At 50.3% G+C, this 14,916-nt stretch overlaps 4 protein-coding genes across 4 annotated transcripts; 3 read left to right on the top strand and 1 right to left on the bottom strand.

The window, feature by feature from the left end:
* Positions 1–2,852: 2,852 nt before the first annotated feature.
* On the top strand, positions 2,853–3,944 carry CKM354_000789100 (uncharacterized protein; the record flags this gene model as incomplete). The annotated part of the gene is made up of 1 exon (XM_044803252.1): positions 2,853–3,944. The coding sequence occupies one exon, from the start codon at positions 2,853–2,855 to the stop codon at positions 3,942–3,944; it is 1,092 nt and encodes a 363-aa protein (XP_044659187.1).
* Positions 3,945–4,416: 472 nt separating this feature from the next.
* On the top strand, positions 4,417–6,255 carry CKM354_000789000 (uncharacterized protein; the record flags this gene model as incomplete). The annotated part of the gene is made up of 1 exon (XM_044803251.1): positions 4,417–6,255. The coding sequence occupies one exon, from the start codon at positions 4,417–4,419 to the stop codon at positions 6,253–6,255; it is 1,839 nt and encodes a 612-aa protein (XP_044659186.1).
* Positions 6,256–11,919: 5,664 nt separating this feature from the next.
* Positions 11,920–12,693, top strand: CKM354_000788900 (uncharacterized protein; the record flags this gene model as incomplete). The annotated part of the gene is made up of 1 exon (XM_044803250.1): positions 11,920–12,693. One exon carries the CDS (start codon positions 11,920–11,922, stop codon positions 12,691–12,693), a length of 774 nt encoding a protein of 257 aa, XP_044659185.1.
* A 47-nt stretch (positions 12,694–12,740) lies between these two features.
* CKM354_000788800 (uncharacterized protein) lies at positions 12,741–14,385 on the bottom strand (the record flags this gene model as incomplete). The annotated part of the gene is made up of 3 exons (XM_044803249.1): positions 12,741–13,098; positions 13,152–13,415; positions 13,469–14,385. 3 exons carry the CDS (start codon positions 14,383–14,385, stop codon positions 12,741–12,743), a joined length of 1,539 nt encoding a protein of 512 aa, XP_044659184.1.
* Positions 14,386–14,916: the final 531 nt, after the last annotated feature.

Genomic DNA, 14,916 nt, shown 5'->3' with positions numbered 1-14,916 from the left:
AGATACTATCAATCGGATCTTGCCACGCAACTCCTGCTTACGCTGTTGTCCTTCACTGATTTCGTGGCCCAGCTTGTGACAGACGTTGCCTCGAAATGTCTTCTCTTGATGACCAGTCTGCTAATAGTGACATGAAGGCTACATTTGGGCACTGGAGCTGCCAGCATCTGACCTTCATTGATTTGCCAATTGCCCTTCGCACCATTGGGTCGGATGTTCCTCGTTGCTCGTTGTCACTAACATACGGAGTAGTGTGAAGCGCCATGGGCTTTCACCCTCGTCAACGTGCCACCGCTTTCGTAGGTGTTTGTTCTAGATCTTGTTCACCACCATGATTCGCCGTCGCGCGGAGGCACGACTCTTTCACTCACATGAAGCATCATTCTTGCGGTGCTCAATTGCACTGTTTCGGCTGTGCCGGGTAAGCTTCTCTTCATTGCCTGGTCAAGTTTTCTCGACACCATTCGTGGCGGCATGTGAAACTTCACACAGACAGTGCCGAGTGAAACACGAAGTCCCAAGGCAGTTCTGGTGTATAAAGAAAGACCTGTGAGGTCCTGCTAAGCATCGTCCCGGAACAATAAGTTGTACGAATACTGGGGACGTACCAGGGCATCCATGATGCAGTTTTGCATGCATCTCTCGCAATCAGAAAGCTCGGTGTATCCCGAATCAGCGACTTCAGGTCTTGAGAATAGAGGTAAGGACTTGATAGATTCACAGATGCAGGGGACACGTTGAATCCTGTAGACCGTGAAAGCGCATCTTCAACATTGACTCACAATCTGCTAGGTATTATGGTTGACAGGGGCGGTGTTCACGCAGCGCTAGAGGCAGAGCAGTGAACGAGAGTTGGGCAACGCAACAGACGTGTCGGGTATCCCCTTGTCCACTTGCCTTGACTCATCATAATCTGTCAGCCGGCATACATCACAGTCTCTTTCAACGCTAGACACGCGACATTTTGCAGTATGAGCTAATGAGGAATTTCATCTACAGCCCTTGACGTGGATCCCTTGCTTGACATCCAACCTCTGCCTATGGGGTATAACGGATCTTGACACTTGATTAGGGTAGATGCTGCAGGCTGCGAGCCTGACATCAGTCAGCAAAGTGTTAGTGTACTAGAATTCGTCCCTCACTAGCAATGTACTAGCATCTCTAGTTCAGGGTGACACGAGATTAAGGCGAAGAGTCCAGGAAATAAATAACATCTGGCTGATATGCAATCTTGCGGTACACTCCACGTATCTCTGTTCTTGTTTAGTCGCTTCGTTTCTCATTCATCCGATCTGCCACTATGCGTCTCGAATCTCTGCTGCCGCTAGCTTTTGCAACTGTAGCTATCGGACAAGGATCAGTCCCTTTTGGTCCGAAAGGAAGACCGGAGTAGGTCGTCTACCCCGAAGGTTCCAGGTCCATCATACTGATGCAAGGTATAGCATCAAAGCACAATGTTGTTGTATGAGTCTCCAGTACTTGGAAACTTTCTGCTCGATTTTAACACTTGCATAGATCAGGTCATAAACCATGATCTAAGGCAAACCTGCTGCCTCTGCAACAGCGATCTCTATGTCGGCGGCCATTTGGTATTCCCTGCTGGTAACAACTGCCCAGTCAAAAATGAGGCTTGTGGTCCGCCCTGCACTTGGAACGATACCTGCTGCTGTAAGTGAACCCTCCAGGATGAGAATTTGCAATATGGATCTGTTCCTGGACTGACGCGGCATCTGCTTTTTAGGGAGAAGAGATCCGAAAAATGGAAATGCTGCAACCTGCTGGTGCTACGCAAAGGCCGTGGCCCACACGTCAATCGATGCTGCGCAGAAGGACTGTGGATCTGAATGTGATCCGGATTGGACGCCAATAGGGAGTTAGGCTTCTTTCTGGTGCTCATCTGCCCCAGCTATAGCCAGGAGGAGGACTGCTGTTCAACATCAATTCTGTATTTTAGGGTCGTGAAAGTGCGCCGTGTTTTTGAGACTACAATGACAGCCATGTCCGATCAAGACGGGTTGGCTGCGTTTTATCCACAAACTCAGCTGTGATGTAACAGAGGCTGTCAGAGTTAGCGACCAACGTTGATAGTGGCTACGCAATGGCGCCACAAAGAGGTTGTTGAGTGTCTTAGAATTGTCAGCGGATCCGCCAGCAGAGTATTCGATTGCCAGGTTGGACGCCGAAAGACGAAGGAATTTCCGTTCTTCGGCGCCATATAGTCGCACTCTCGTGTGATGAGCTTCCTTCAGAGTTGCAAGGCCTTCTCTACGTCGTAGGTGACAATTAGAGAATCAGCGCCATCCTGGTTAGATAGTGGGCTTGGGATAAACTGGTAAAGTGGTAGATAGGCGCAGCAGAACTTGCGATTGCATAGCGTTTCCGTTGAGATCGAGTCTGCCATTCGGCAGTGTCGCCACGAGGGTCAGCCATCCGCTGAGGCATGGCCAAAGTGGCTAGCCTTGGGAGGCTCCATATGTGGGCCGGAGCCGTGTGCGCGCAGCACAGCTATGCCATGCACACTAGCAAAAGGCCGTAGGCTGGGGCTTGCAGCATTCCGGATGTATCGGGGTTGATGATGCAGATTCAGCAGGAGATGTCAGACTGGGCAGAAGAGGAAAGAGAACACGCCGACTTATGCACCAATGCATAAATTTCATCCGCCATGCTTAGTAAGACTGTATGTCAAGCGAAACAGCTTTTGTTTGATTGTCATAAGAGTGCTACGACTGTGCAGCAATCATTGCACTTTGCTCTGCACTCGCTCACATCGGCACATCCACGATTCACGACCAGAGCAGTACTGCACTTCCTCTCCAAGAGCCCACACAACCGGAGTTCGATCTCGGAACATCATGTCTCCGATCCGTGTCGGCATCCTGGGCCTTTCAGCCACAAGCTCCTGGGCCGTCCAAGCCCATCTTCCGTACCTCGTCTGCTCGCCGAAGTATACCATCACTGGTGTCTGCAACTCATCTCGCGAATCATCTCAGAAGGCAATTGACGCTCATTCTTTGAAAGATGCCAAAGCCTATGGATCACCGGACGAACTGGCTGCCAGCTCTGACGTAGACCTGATTGTTTGCGCAGTGCGCGTCGACCGCCACTATGATGCTCTCAAACCTGCCCTCGCAGCAGGCAAAGACGTCTTTGTGGAGTGGTCACTGGCATCAAACTCGAAAGACTGCAAGGAGCTACTAGCTCTAGCCGAGAGGAAGGGCGTGAAGACCATGGTCGGCCTACAAGGCCAGATCAGTACGCCAATCAAACGGGTGAAGGATCTTGTCGACCAGGGCGCAATTGGCCGCGTGGTCAGCAGCAGTATCGACTTGTGGACTGCACTTAGTACTTCAGAAACTCGTGAGGGCTACGAATATCTCAACTTCAAGGAACTTGGCGGAAATATGATGATCATCCCGTTCGGGCACTTTTACGACAATGTAAGCTATGTACTGGGCGAGCTTGAATCTGTTTCAGCGACGCTTTCAACACAGTATCCCGAAGTTACTGTGAAATCCTCGGATGGCAAAGTCATCGACACGATCAAGCGAACGACGGCCGATCAGGTCACCATGTCTGGCATTCTCGCAAGTGGCGCGCATTCTTCAGCGATTGTGCATGGCAATGCTCCATTCAGAGGCGAGCCAGCTCTGATATGGCGCATCGAAGGCGATAAGGGCGTCATTGAACTCCGCGGTGAGACAACCTTTGCCGTGAGTATGTCCGGGAAAGTCAAGATCAGGCTCCAAGACTTTGCCAGCGGCGAGGTCAAGGACATTGAGTTCGAAGGAGGTGACGCCGGCCCACCAGAAAACATTGGAAGGCTCTATGAGGCTTTTGCAGATGGAAAGAATTTCCCGGACTGGAAATGGGCTGTGAAGCGACATGCTTGGGTTGATGCGCTCTATGAAAGCCATGAGAGCGGAAAGCGCGCGTCATATGCGTAATGGAGCGATTTGGTCGTGGTCGTGGTCGTGCATCCATGGCACAGATTATTTCTTCAAGTTCCTGGTTTCGGAATAGCTTGGGAAAAGCTCTCACGAAATTCAAGAATTCTGAACGAATAGACGTGACACCAAAGTAGGCCCGTTCACACGCATCGCCATAGATCAAAGATCCCTCACTCCAGAGGACAATCGACCGGACCGGGACGGCGCAGAAAGAGTCCTTTAAGATAGCTGCGACTGAAGAATACCTTTCACGACTTTAAAGTGAACGATAGGCGGCTGAAACACTCGACATAGCTTTGAGCCGCACAACAAAACAGTAAACCTATGTTCGATGCCGAATCCTTGCGGCGTCTGCATCGATGCCTGGTAACGCCACGCCAAGCTTTGCGAGCCATGAGCTCAGCTCTTCCGGCTCTTTCTTGCAGCACCCTCTTGCGACATTCAATGCGCAACACTCGCCTCTGTCACTATGTTCAATAAACCGCATGTAGCGTGGTCTCTCAGTGACGTACTCGGCTATATCGAAGACCACCAATCGTCTCTGCCAACAGCGTTACCAGAGAAGCCCTTGAGATGCTTGAAGAGAGGTACGGAGAGCAACAGTCTACACACACAGACCTATACTGCACAGAAGTATGTTGCGGTGAGTTACACATGGCCTGACGAGACCTGGACGAGACTTTACGACAGCAATGTCTCTACCAAGATTTGCGACGGCGAAGACTGCGGCGGCTCCGCACATATCAGCATGTTCATGATCCATGTTCTTGATTGGCTTCGGTTAAGGGAAATGAAAGAGGATGGGAAAGAGCTACACATGTGGGTCGATCATTCATGCATCAACCAGGCCGATGACCAGGAGAAGCAAAAGCAAGTCGCAATTATGGACCGCATCTACTCGGGCGCCCATGTCACTGCTGTCATGCTAGAGGACATCGAACTCACGGCCGAGGAGTATGATTTTCTAAGGTCTTTGCGCCGAAGGATTGGCGAAGAACGCGCCAGATTCTTGGCACTGGTACGCAAAGTCCTCAGTGCCAGATGGTTTCGCAGGGCTTGGTGCTCGCAAGAGTACCTCCTGAGTCGAGGCACCTTCTTCTTCATGCATCAGTCTGGGAGGCTCAGGGAGCCAATTGCTTTTCCCAGTGAGTTCCTGGCTGCATGTGTGACCCACGCACGAATTTACGATGCAACCGTGCCTCGCTTACCTGAAAGGAGAGGCATTGCAAGTATGTACCAGCCGGTTGCTGGCCTCGTTTTCGTCGGCTCATTCGCCTGGGCATACGGAGTCGTACAGACACTGAAATGCTACGAAGTATTCGACAAGGTGGCTCTGGTGTTAAACCTTGTGCGAACGCCTCCACATCGAAGGCTAACGGCATTTCCGAGCACAAAAGGCAACCTAAGCGTCAATGCAGGCATGAATGTCGCCAAGATAGTGAACGTGCTCGCTATACAAAATAAGGACTTTTCGCTTCTTCAGGCTGGCCATCAGAACGACAATCCATTCATAGGCCTTGACGGCTTCGGCTGGGCTGCTCTGCCGATCAAAGGCGACGAGATAGCAGATTCGTGGCGCCATCATATCTACGAAATTGCCAAGGATCGTACAGCTTCTTTGACAGCAGCAGGTCTGAAACTTCGAGGTCCGATCGAACGCATTGTCTCCCAGCAAGATTGGACAGTAACGCGTGTCGACGAAAGGCTTCACGTTACGGTGGACCACATCCACAGAATTATCGACCCCGACTGGCTGCAGCAACCAGATGCCCATAGCCCTGTAGAGGGCAGTTTGTACGACCGCGATCCTCAAATGTCTAGACTCCGCGACATCCTCTATGCTATCGAGTCCTTCAACGCCGAGGATATCTGGCCCACTTTTCTGCCTGCGGACGAGACATGGATACTGCGCGGACTGGACGATGGCTTTCGGTCGTACAGCGAGGGCTCACTCCGCGCACGGATTATAAAGGAGTATATTCGGCCCGGCACGACTCAACGAACCATCGGTACTGGCTCAGCTTTCTTACATCGAGGTGATGTGACTAGCTTCAATGTAGTGACGCTGTCGAGTGGATTTCGAATGGTCGTGGGCAGCAACATGGCTGATATGCGTGGGTGCGAGGTATTCCAGCCCTATGTTATGAGGACGACGGAGTTTGGTGCGCATGGCATTACTTCTAATGCTTTTTTGTTGCGAGCTGCATCGTCCATTGAGGTGGATGATGTTCGAAGAGTCGAAGGACATATCAGATGTTTTCAACTTGTTCCAGAAGACGCGGGCGTTCGGAGTATCACGTTGACGTGATGGTCTTGAATGATCACCATTCAATCTTGGTATAGAATTCTGGCCACTTTCGTGTCTGATTATTCGTCAAGAATCATGCCATTACTGCACGAAGCCCCGTCTGCGTCGTAGGTATTTCGAAAACATCTTGCGTCGCTGCCTCCTGTACCACCTTGTCACGGTCTCGTGCGAAGCGGGGGCAGAACAGCACGATATGTTTCGCCGTCTGCCGTGCAAACCCGCGTAGGCACGCTAGAGATTCGAAATCCTCCGCCAGGGGTTTAGTCGTTTGGCCAGATCTGCTCCGTCCGTAGGAAGTTGCGATCGTGTTTCTCGCCTTGTCCACCCGTGCTCGGAGCTTGTCTCAGTGGGCATAGAATTCTGCGCCTGATACTGTAGCGGTGTGCCGCCGGGTAACGCTGTTCGCAGCCTGTGCGCCGTGTCAGTATCTCTGCTAAGTAATCATCTTTCTGATAACTAATCCAACAGATCGCAGATGTGGATCGTTGTCGGGCCGCCGCGGGGAACTACAATTGCAATCTTGGTCGCCGTTGCGATGGTGGTTCGACTACCTCGATAGTATCTCACTCTATGTCTAACATGTTCGCTTCCTCTGTATCGTGCGTTGTCCCTGTGTTCGTCTTCGTGTTTACTTCTTTTTGCCTTCTCGCTGATCTCTCAGCTCCCTAGTGTTGGGCCGGAATGATGGGGTCTGTGGAACTATTTTCCGCGGCCGCCTAGGATCGATTAGGTCGCCTAACTTAGGGCCAGTCTGTGCTACAGTACAATTACCGACAAGAAAGCAAGTGCTTAGTCTTCTAGCGGAATGACCGGCTGGCCTAATAAGGATCGGGCGTTGAGGCAGCTTTATATATCTTTGCTTACGTTCCGAATTCCTTTGTTCTATCACTTCACGCAAAACTCCAGAACACGATTGAAGTTTCGAGATCCTCAGCTACTGGTACTTTTTCATCACACATTGTATTTAGTCCTTTCTCTGACAGGCGGTAATAGTTCTCGATTTGGGCCGTGTGCCTTTGCACACAGACAAGATGATCAATCTCACAGCGATCGCGACATTGATCCTAGCATGCTCTGCGGCTTCCGCGCAATCTTTGCATAGATGCGGATGGCAGGTGTGCTGGGGCTATCAGCACGACTATATAAGTGATTGTGCTGTCGAGGCAGCACTGACAAGAAAGGGAACTACGATCGCTGAAGAGATTACTCGCATTGGGGGTATACCGAAATACGGAAAATTCTGCGCCTATGGATCGTACATGATACCTTCAAGTCTTGGAGGTACGAAATATACAGAGACCCTACAAAATTGCGGCATTATCTACGATGTGCTTGATGTACATATAAACTGTTAATCGGTTGCGTCGAATCGATCGATGAATCATGCACGCAGAATCGATCAATCACTGCAAGAGGCATCGACATCTTTGCTTCTAGGAGGCCAGTCGTACAGCCTGGTCGCTCCTGTTAGCATCAAGGCGTACAGCATCGCGGAGACTCCATAAAGCAGATGTACGCAATCGATGAATCAATGCAACTTCTCAACCAATAGCCAACAACAGCAAGGAAACATGTCAGTCACAGGCAGATACCATCAGGGTACTTAATTCATCATAGCAGCGACGACCAAGATTGAAATTGAAGCTCCCCATCGCAGTATCCACAGTTCTGCGAGCAGTCTCCTCTTCTTCGTGCCGCAAGTATTCTGCGTCTTCTTCTTCGTCTCTGTGCGCTCTGCCAGCCATGAGACCTTCGAAATCATCTTTTACATTTTCACTTACTGCACTCCCAGCATCTCGGCGTCCCATCTCTCGATTCGGAGTGTGGAGAAAGTGCTCTCACGCAAAGATTGTGCGTGCGCGTCTGTCATAAAGTGGGCTTGCTTTGAGCAATTCCCAAGATCGTGATGATCCTCGTCCACTGCGTCGTCGAGATTGTCGCTTCCGCTTCCTTCAATACTAGTGACTCCTGCCCAGTTCGGTCCATCTTTTCGCTCGGCATGCTGATGTTCCACTGCCTCTCTCGATGGGTTATGAGCAGGCTGGAGAGAAGAATCCGGAATGCTCTGGATCTGTACCCTCTCCCGCTCATTGATGAATTCAGGCAGCCGATTCACTGTGTAGAGTCCTGAAGGAGGAAGAGGCGATGTAAGACTTAGGGCTAAGCGCAGGTCTCCGTAGATGGTCTCTGGAAACAGATATCTTCGATCAGAAATGAAACTCGATTCAGAATGTCGACTGCATCTCGCATTCAGCGGTACCTTTCCCGATGTACAGGAGGTCTGTAGTGTCGTGTTGAGGTAATAATCTCAATGGCCCCGCTCCTTCGACCTACCACAAATGTGATCGAGACCAAAGACGAGTTTGGCGAACGACATTCACTTTTTCGCGATATGCCATAAGACTGCGTTCCATCGTTCCGCTACTGCAGCTTTAAGGTAGCCATCTACGAGACTGAATGTCACGTTATACTAATCATTTCTTTACTTCTGAATGGTCGAATCCATAGCAGGGTCTACAAGGTCGACACGCACGACGGTCAACTCAAGTCATCGTTCGCCGACCAATTCCGAGCACAAAAAGCAAGATGAGCGTCAATGCAACATGAAGGTCGCCTCAATAGTGACCGTGCTCGCCGTACCCAACATGATTCTTTCGCTTCTTTGTCTAATGATAACACTACACCCTGTCACCGCGGCTTGAACGTTTCCAAACCTTATGGTAGCCCGTGGTGAATGTACTGGCACTGTCTTGAGGCTCAGCTAGAATGTAGCCGCCAACAATCCGGCGCTCTGCCGCCCTTCTCTTCATTGTGTCGAAATCGCGACATTTGTGAACTGTAGCCCTCGTGTCAGATGTGGTATGTACCCTGACACTCTCGTTTTTCTTCATCCACATGTAATCGTAGAATCCAACATCGTTGCTACAGATAATGTGCTGACGTATGGTGTCTAGACAGTGTGCTATGCAGGCATTAGACTTGTATGCATGGCTGTTTGTCAGGTACATACCTATGTGATTGTGCAGAATCTGGCGCGTTGGGATGAATGCGGGGTCTTTGCCTGATTCAGACCTCTCTCGATAGTAGTCAAAATTGTAGTAGAGCGTTTTTCTTATCATGTTCTGCTCTATTCAGTCGTGGCTGGCTGGTGGAGATCTGCAACCTACATACCAGACAGTGGAGATAATGCACGACCTCGAGATCCGCCAGGTAACCTCCGCCATATTCTTCATTCACGCGTACATTATCTTCAGTAAGTCCTGCTAGACGGGCCTGTTCCTCAGAAAGCAGCACTGGAGGGACAACTTACTCATTAGCTAACATACTTTTCCCACCCACTATCGCTGGCATACGTTCAGTTCCAAGTGCTTCCCATGCTGCATCTACTTCGTCGCTAGCCTTTTGCCGGAAGATGTTATCGTGGTCGAAAGGAAGGTCACCTTGTCCATAGATGTGATCTCTATGTCCAAGTCGACTGGTGAGGGTCTGGAGGTTTTCAGAAAAGAATCTTCTCGGGGAAATGCATAAATGATATCGAATGGCACTAGAAGTCCCAATGTACACGTAAAGATGAGCGCAACCTTAAGACGATGGCTGTAGGAGCGAAGTCGTGGCAGCTCCTCGCTGGGTGAGATCGCTAAAAGAGCATTACTTTCTTCTGCATCTATCTAGTCCCTCTGCCCATCTCCAGAGTGATCTCATCGTGCATTGCCATTGTAAAGAGTCGTCAATACAGTTTAGATACTGACAGACCGGGACAGTTGACCAGAGAACGAAAACTTTAAGTTGACAGACTGGCGCATGCGACTCTATGTATAAGTACTGCGGCTGGTCTACCAATCGCCGCGGATTCCAAGCTGCTCATCGGAACGAGCGAGTCAGCAGGTTTTGGATTGGTCCCCTCTGTTAGACATCTTAGCATGTCAACATCTCAATAATCTGTTTTAGGACAAGTCTTAGGAGTAACCGACCTCGGCTGCTCTCCAGATTTGGGATCTCATGCCCGGAACTTCTCTTTTCAAGAACACGAAACAGGCTCTCTTCTGGATGATGCAGAGATGTTCGATACCGCAAGTTTTCTGCTTACACAAGTGGGTGGAGATTCCGACGTCGAGCACAGTGGCGTCTCAGTCTTCCACCAGCTACACTGCTTGAGTGCAGTCCGTAAGGCCATGCTCGGCCAGTCGCACCACCATCGTCGCCGCTTGTCAGAAGAGGAAGAGCACAAAGGGCACCCAAAGCACTGTCCAGATTATATTGCTCAGGTGACTAGTCCTCGAGTGACACGCATTTGCTCCGTAATCATCAACATCGCCCAGGCACTTGCTTGTGCAGCGGATGATGCATTGGAACCCGCATACGCCCTTGCTTTCTACAGTCTCAATACTGCAGTTGTGGAATCACAGCTAGGGTGCATATCAAGCTTGCGCCCTCAAAAGGCAACGATGAGTAATCTTGCTCCGAATGAGACCGATTGGCAACTTCTGCTATGCCTTAAGGATGATGTCCACTAAGCAGAGACTCTGGGTTCGACGGTATACCTGATCACCATGTACTTTGGGAGCGGGCCCTGCAGCGTCCATGTTCTCCATTGGCCATGATGCCCAGAACATTATACACTTCACATTCTGCATTACCGAGCTCATCATGAACAGACTTTGAGCGTAATGTACTGCCAGGCAACAGGAGCCCTGAGTCCCCAATCTCTCATCATCGATGAAGTGACATATTCGAGCGTGACATGCAAGATAGGGAGGGAAACAGTTATCTCTTGCGGCCTTTTTGCTGCGAGCTATCTTGGACAAGTGTCTCTCCCTTGACTGTGTGTTTCTGCTACGCTCCTTTGTGATGTGCAATTTTCCTATATAGAGCTGCTTCGTTCCTGGACATCAATTCTCGGCAACGTTATCCGATATGTCTTCGTACTCATGGTAACACTATCACCACCCGTCAGCATTGTGTATGGGATGATGCAGGTAAGAAGTCTTGCCCAGTATGTGTCCGCCTGCGCTCGTCAGCATGTCGAAGGTTCATTCTCGCCATGATCATGCCTTAGCCACATTCTCAACAATATCAGGTCCACGTTCACCATGTAAGGCGCTGAAAGTCGCCGTGTCCAAAGCTCCATTCAATTCTCGAACGCATTTATGGCAGGATCCACAAGATCGACACCATCAACTCAAATCATCCTTCGTCAACCAGAAGCGCCACTTCCACCGGCACAGTGCCGGCTAGACGCACGTTGGTTGGACCGCGCTAAACTTGAAGTCAACCTTCGTGCAATCATGCATATTTTGCTTCTATTCGAGCTTTCTGCCATACGAATTGGAACGTGGCGTGCACTACGGACTGATTATGGTTTGTCCCCCGATCGTCATAATGATCAAAGACGCAGACTCCCACCAGCATTAACCTCTTTCGGCAGTCACAGTCCCCTTTTGATCTGCATGGTGATCATCACAGTGGGTGCTTGGCAGGTCCACGACAGCGACAAGTCGATCGATTTGGCCGTGACGTCAAGTATACCACGAACAAGTCTCACCGTTATGGTGGGAGACACGTGAGTTGTGCGATTATCTGTGGCCGGTTGGAAGTATTGATTCGTGAGGGCGAGACATTCTGGCAGGCCTCACGTTCCGCCTATTCCAAGACTCAACAGCGATCATGAACAATCAAGAACAACGGCAGAATGAAGGCCAATATATCGTGTCCGTCCTCCCCAAATCGGGTCCGATGCTATCTACCTGCGCCCGAAAATATCGAGATTTGCGCATACACGGAATGGAAGAATCTCACGGAGCTGTAGCTGGATCTTACGAAGTTGAGAAGAATCTTCCGATTTCGCACTATGAGCATCTGCTAAGCCAACCTGGACGATATGTATTCGCAATTGTTCATGATCCTCAACAAAGATACAAGAGCACGAACGACGCTCTCGAACGAGGAGAATGGATCAGTCTCTATCATTTACGTGGGCCTATACCTCTCACGGATTGGACCTGGCCTAATGTGGGAGGTCTACGTTCTGACAACGAAGAAACTCGATGGCATATCTTCAGCTTCTACGTGAAACCTGAGCATCGGAAGGGCGGCACACTGACAAAGACGATGCATTCTGTTCGCACGAAATTCTGCACTGATTATACGCGACGATTATTTGGTGCGAAGGCAAAGAGAGATGGCAGGAAAGTTCTATATATGAGGCAGAGGTGTTCACTTGCGAATCACAACCGGTCTGTGGAGAAATTGTACCGGAAATTCGACTGGCATGTTGCTGGCTTTGTTACGATGGAAGAAGGCCAGAAGAGTTGTGAGAATGGGTATGAGCCGCAGTGGAAGGAGGAAGATCATGCCGAGTGTGCGGTTATGGAGCATTTGAGCAAGATTGATGTGGAAGGAGGTGGTGAGGAAGTGCGTGCCGTGCAAGCAAGGCTGTAGGTGTTTGATCTATTGTATGTTCTATTGTAGTTTGGAAAATGCTGTCGTCATGAGCCTCCTCCCCGCACATACTGACTTCTTGCCGTCAAGCGTGGGCCATACACGTAAAAGGCCCAAGGAATTGGGGTAAGCCCTAGCTGGACAAATCCCAAGAGACTCGTAGCCCAACCAATCCCCAATCTCTCGTACATCTGCACAATAAATAAAGGGAAGGCGAAACCGAATGCATAGCGCATGAAATTGTTCGCCACTGCTGCGCTAGCCCCATATCTTGCCCCATAGAAGTCGACGATGTAAAGGTTGCCAGACATGAGCACCAGCATGTTACCAAATCCATACAATGCTGCAGCAATGACGGGGCAAATCCAATGTACGCCATAGTTGACTGACCAACCGAACCAGAATCTGCTTTGTGTTAGCAGTCCGTTGCGAACGGGTTGTGTCACATAACCACTCACAATGATATTGGAAGTGCAATGGAGCCAATCATTGCATATAATAATCTGTGCTCCATCGGCGGCTTGCCTTTGTGCTTCTTCATCAGCCTGGGCGTTATAGTGCGAGTCCAGATGATCAGGATGAGAGCAGCACATAAGCAGCCTGCGCCGATACCCAGGAACATGAGTCCAGTAGGTCCTATACCGAAGCCGTACACCTCCGCAAATATGTATGGGAACGCAGCGAAGAAGGCGTAGAGAACGCCGAAATTGACGCTAATGTACCTTTGAGGTGTTAGCTCATCCATTGTCGGGCTTGGATCTTCATGCAGACTTACAATGTCAACAGAGCCACCACAGGTTCGACTAGCAGCATATGTACTGGCCTCTTCAGCTGGCCTTGCGCGAACTTTTTGGCCCTCTGTGCATAAGTAAGATCCACCTCTCCGCTTGCCACGCCTCTCCTTTTAGCCCGTTTTTGCAAGATGACAGACTTGTACGTCTCCTTCATCCCTACTGAGCCCCCCAAACAGACCGCACTAAAGAACAGCAATGTCCACTGCGTCCACCTCCATCCTTTTCCAAGGATTACATATGCTCCAATCATTGGCGCAATGGCTGGACCGAAGAATGGTGTGGTGATAAAGAGCGTCATCGGCAGCGCCCTGTCCTTCGGCATCCAGATATCCGCAATACTCGCCGAACCGATCGACAGTCCAGGACTTCCGCAGAACCCAGCCAAGAACCTACACACCACAAGACCAGCGAGAGTTGGACTGAATCCACAGCCCAGAACAAATAGTGAGAATGTCAATACCGAGGTTTGATATATGACTCTGCGTCCGAAGTATTCGCTGCTCGGGGATGCGATAAAGGGCCCGAAGCCGACACCAAGGACATAGACGACAAAGGGGATAAGAGAGACTGTAAAGTTGGTGGAGAATTCGTTTTGAATTGCTTCGCGAGCGGGCGAAATGATCGAAGAGCCGAGCGTTACGACCAAGGCGATAGATGCAGGCATGACTGTTTGATACCATTTTCGTCCAAGAGACCAGTTTTGGGGATTGTCGGGGTCGGATTTGGAGTCCCAATCTAGAGTGCTAGGGGAGGTATTCTGTGCTGGTGCTTGTGGTGTGACTGGCGCTTTCGACTGGTCCGCTCCATGGCTGGCGGCTTCTTGGTAAGATTCTCGCCGGGAGGTATTTTTACTGCTATCATCGTCCGGAGTGTTGTGCTCAAGGTCCTTCTCGTTCATGTTTGCTGCACTCTGGAGTGAAAGTCGACAGGGTTCTGTCTCACAGAATCGTTGTATTGGACTTCGAATTCGGTATTGTTGACGACAGTGGTGCCATGTCATCATAGTGCTTCGAGAATTTCCGTGTTGGGAGAAGATGGACGAGTTAGGGTTTCTCAACACCGCGCCAGTCGTCGATGTTTGCGCTAAAGGCTACACGGCTCTGCTCTGCATTAGCTACTTTTGTGGTATTGGAGGTCGATCTTGCAGTGTCCATCGTTCATGGCATCATCCATCAATGTCCCAGACTTGTTCGAACTCGCCATTGCTAGCATAACCAAACTCCGAATCACTGTCAATAGATGAGGAAGCAGAGGAAATACTAGCATTCTCATGCATTTGGAGAGCATCAACGGCGGTCAGGACAGTCTACAAGTGCTCATGCCCCCAGGAGCGTGCGAGGAACAGGGCTATCATCACCACGATCTTGTATTCCAGCCGATAGGTTGGGCAAGCGGCGCCCACGGGCGAAGGTAGTGGTGCACTCATGGC

Source organism: Cercospora kikuchii, assembly GCF_019650295.1.
Source record: "Cercospora kikuchii DNA, contig_00005, whole genome shotgun sequence".
In the NCBI taxonomy this organism is placed as follows: domain Eukaryota; kingdom Fungi; phylum Ascomycota; class Dothideomycetes; order Mycosphaerellales; family Mycosphaerellaceae; genus Cercospora; species Cercospora kikuchii.
Note: the sequence above shows the minus strand (reverse complement) of the source record. Positions and strands in the feature narration are given on the sequence as shown.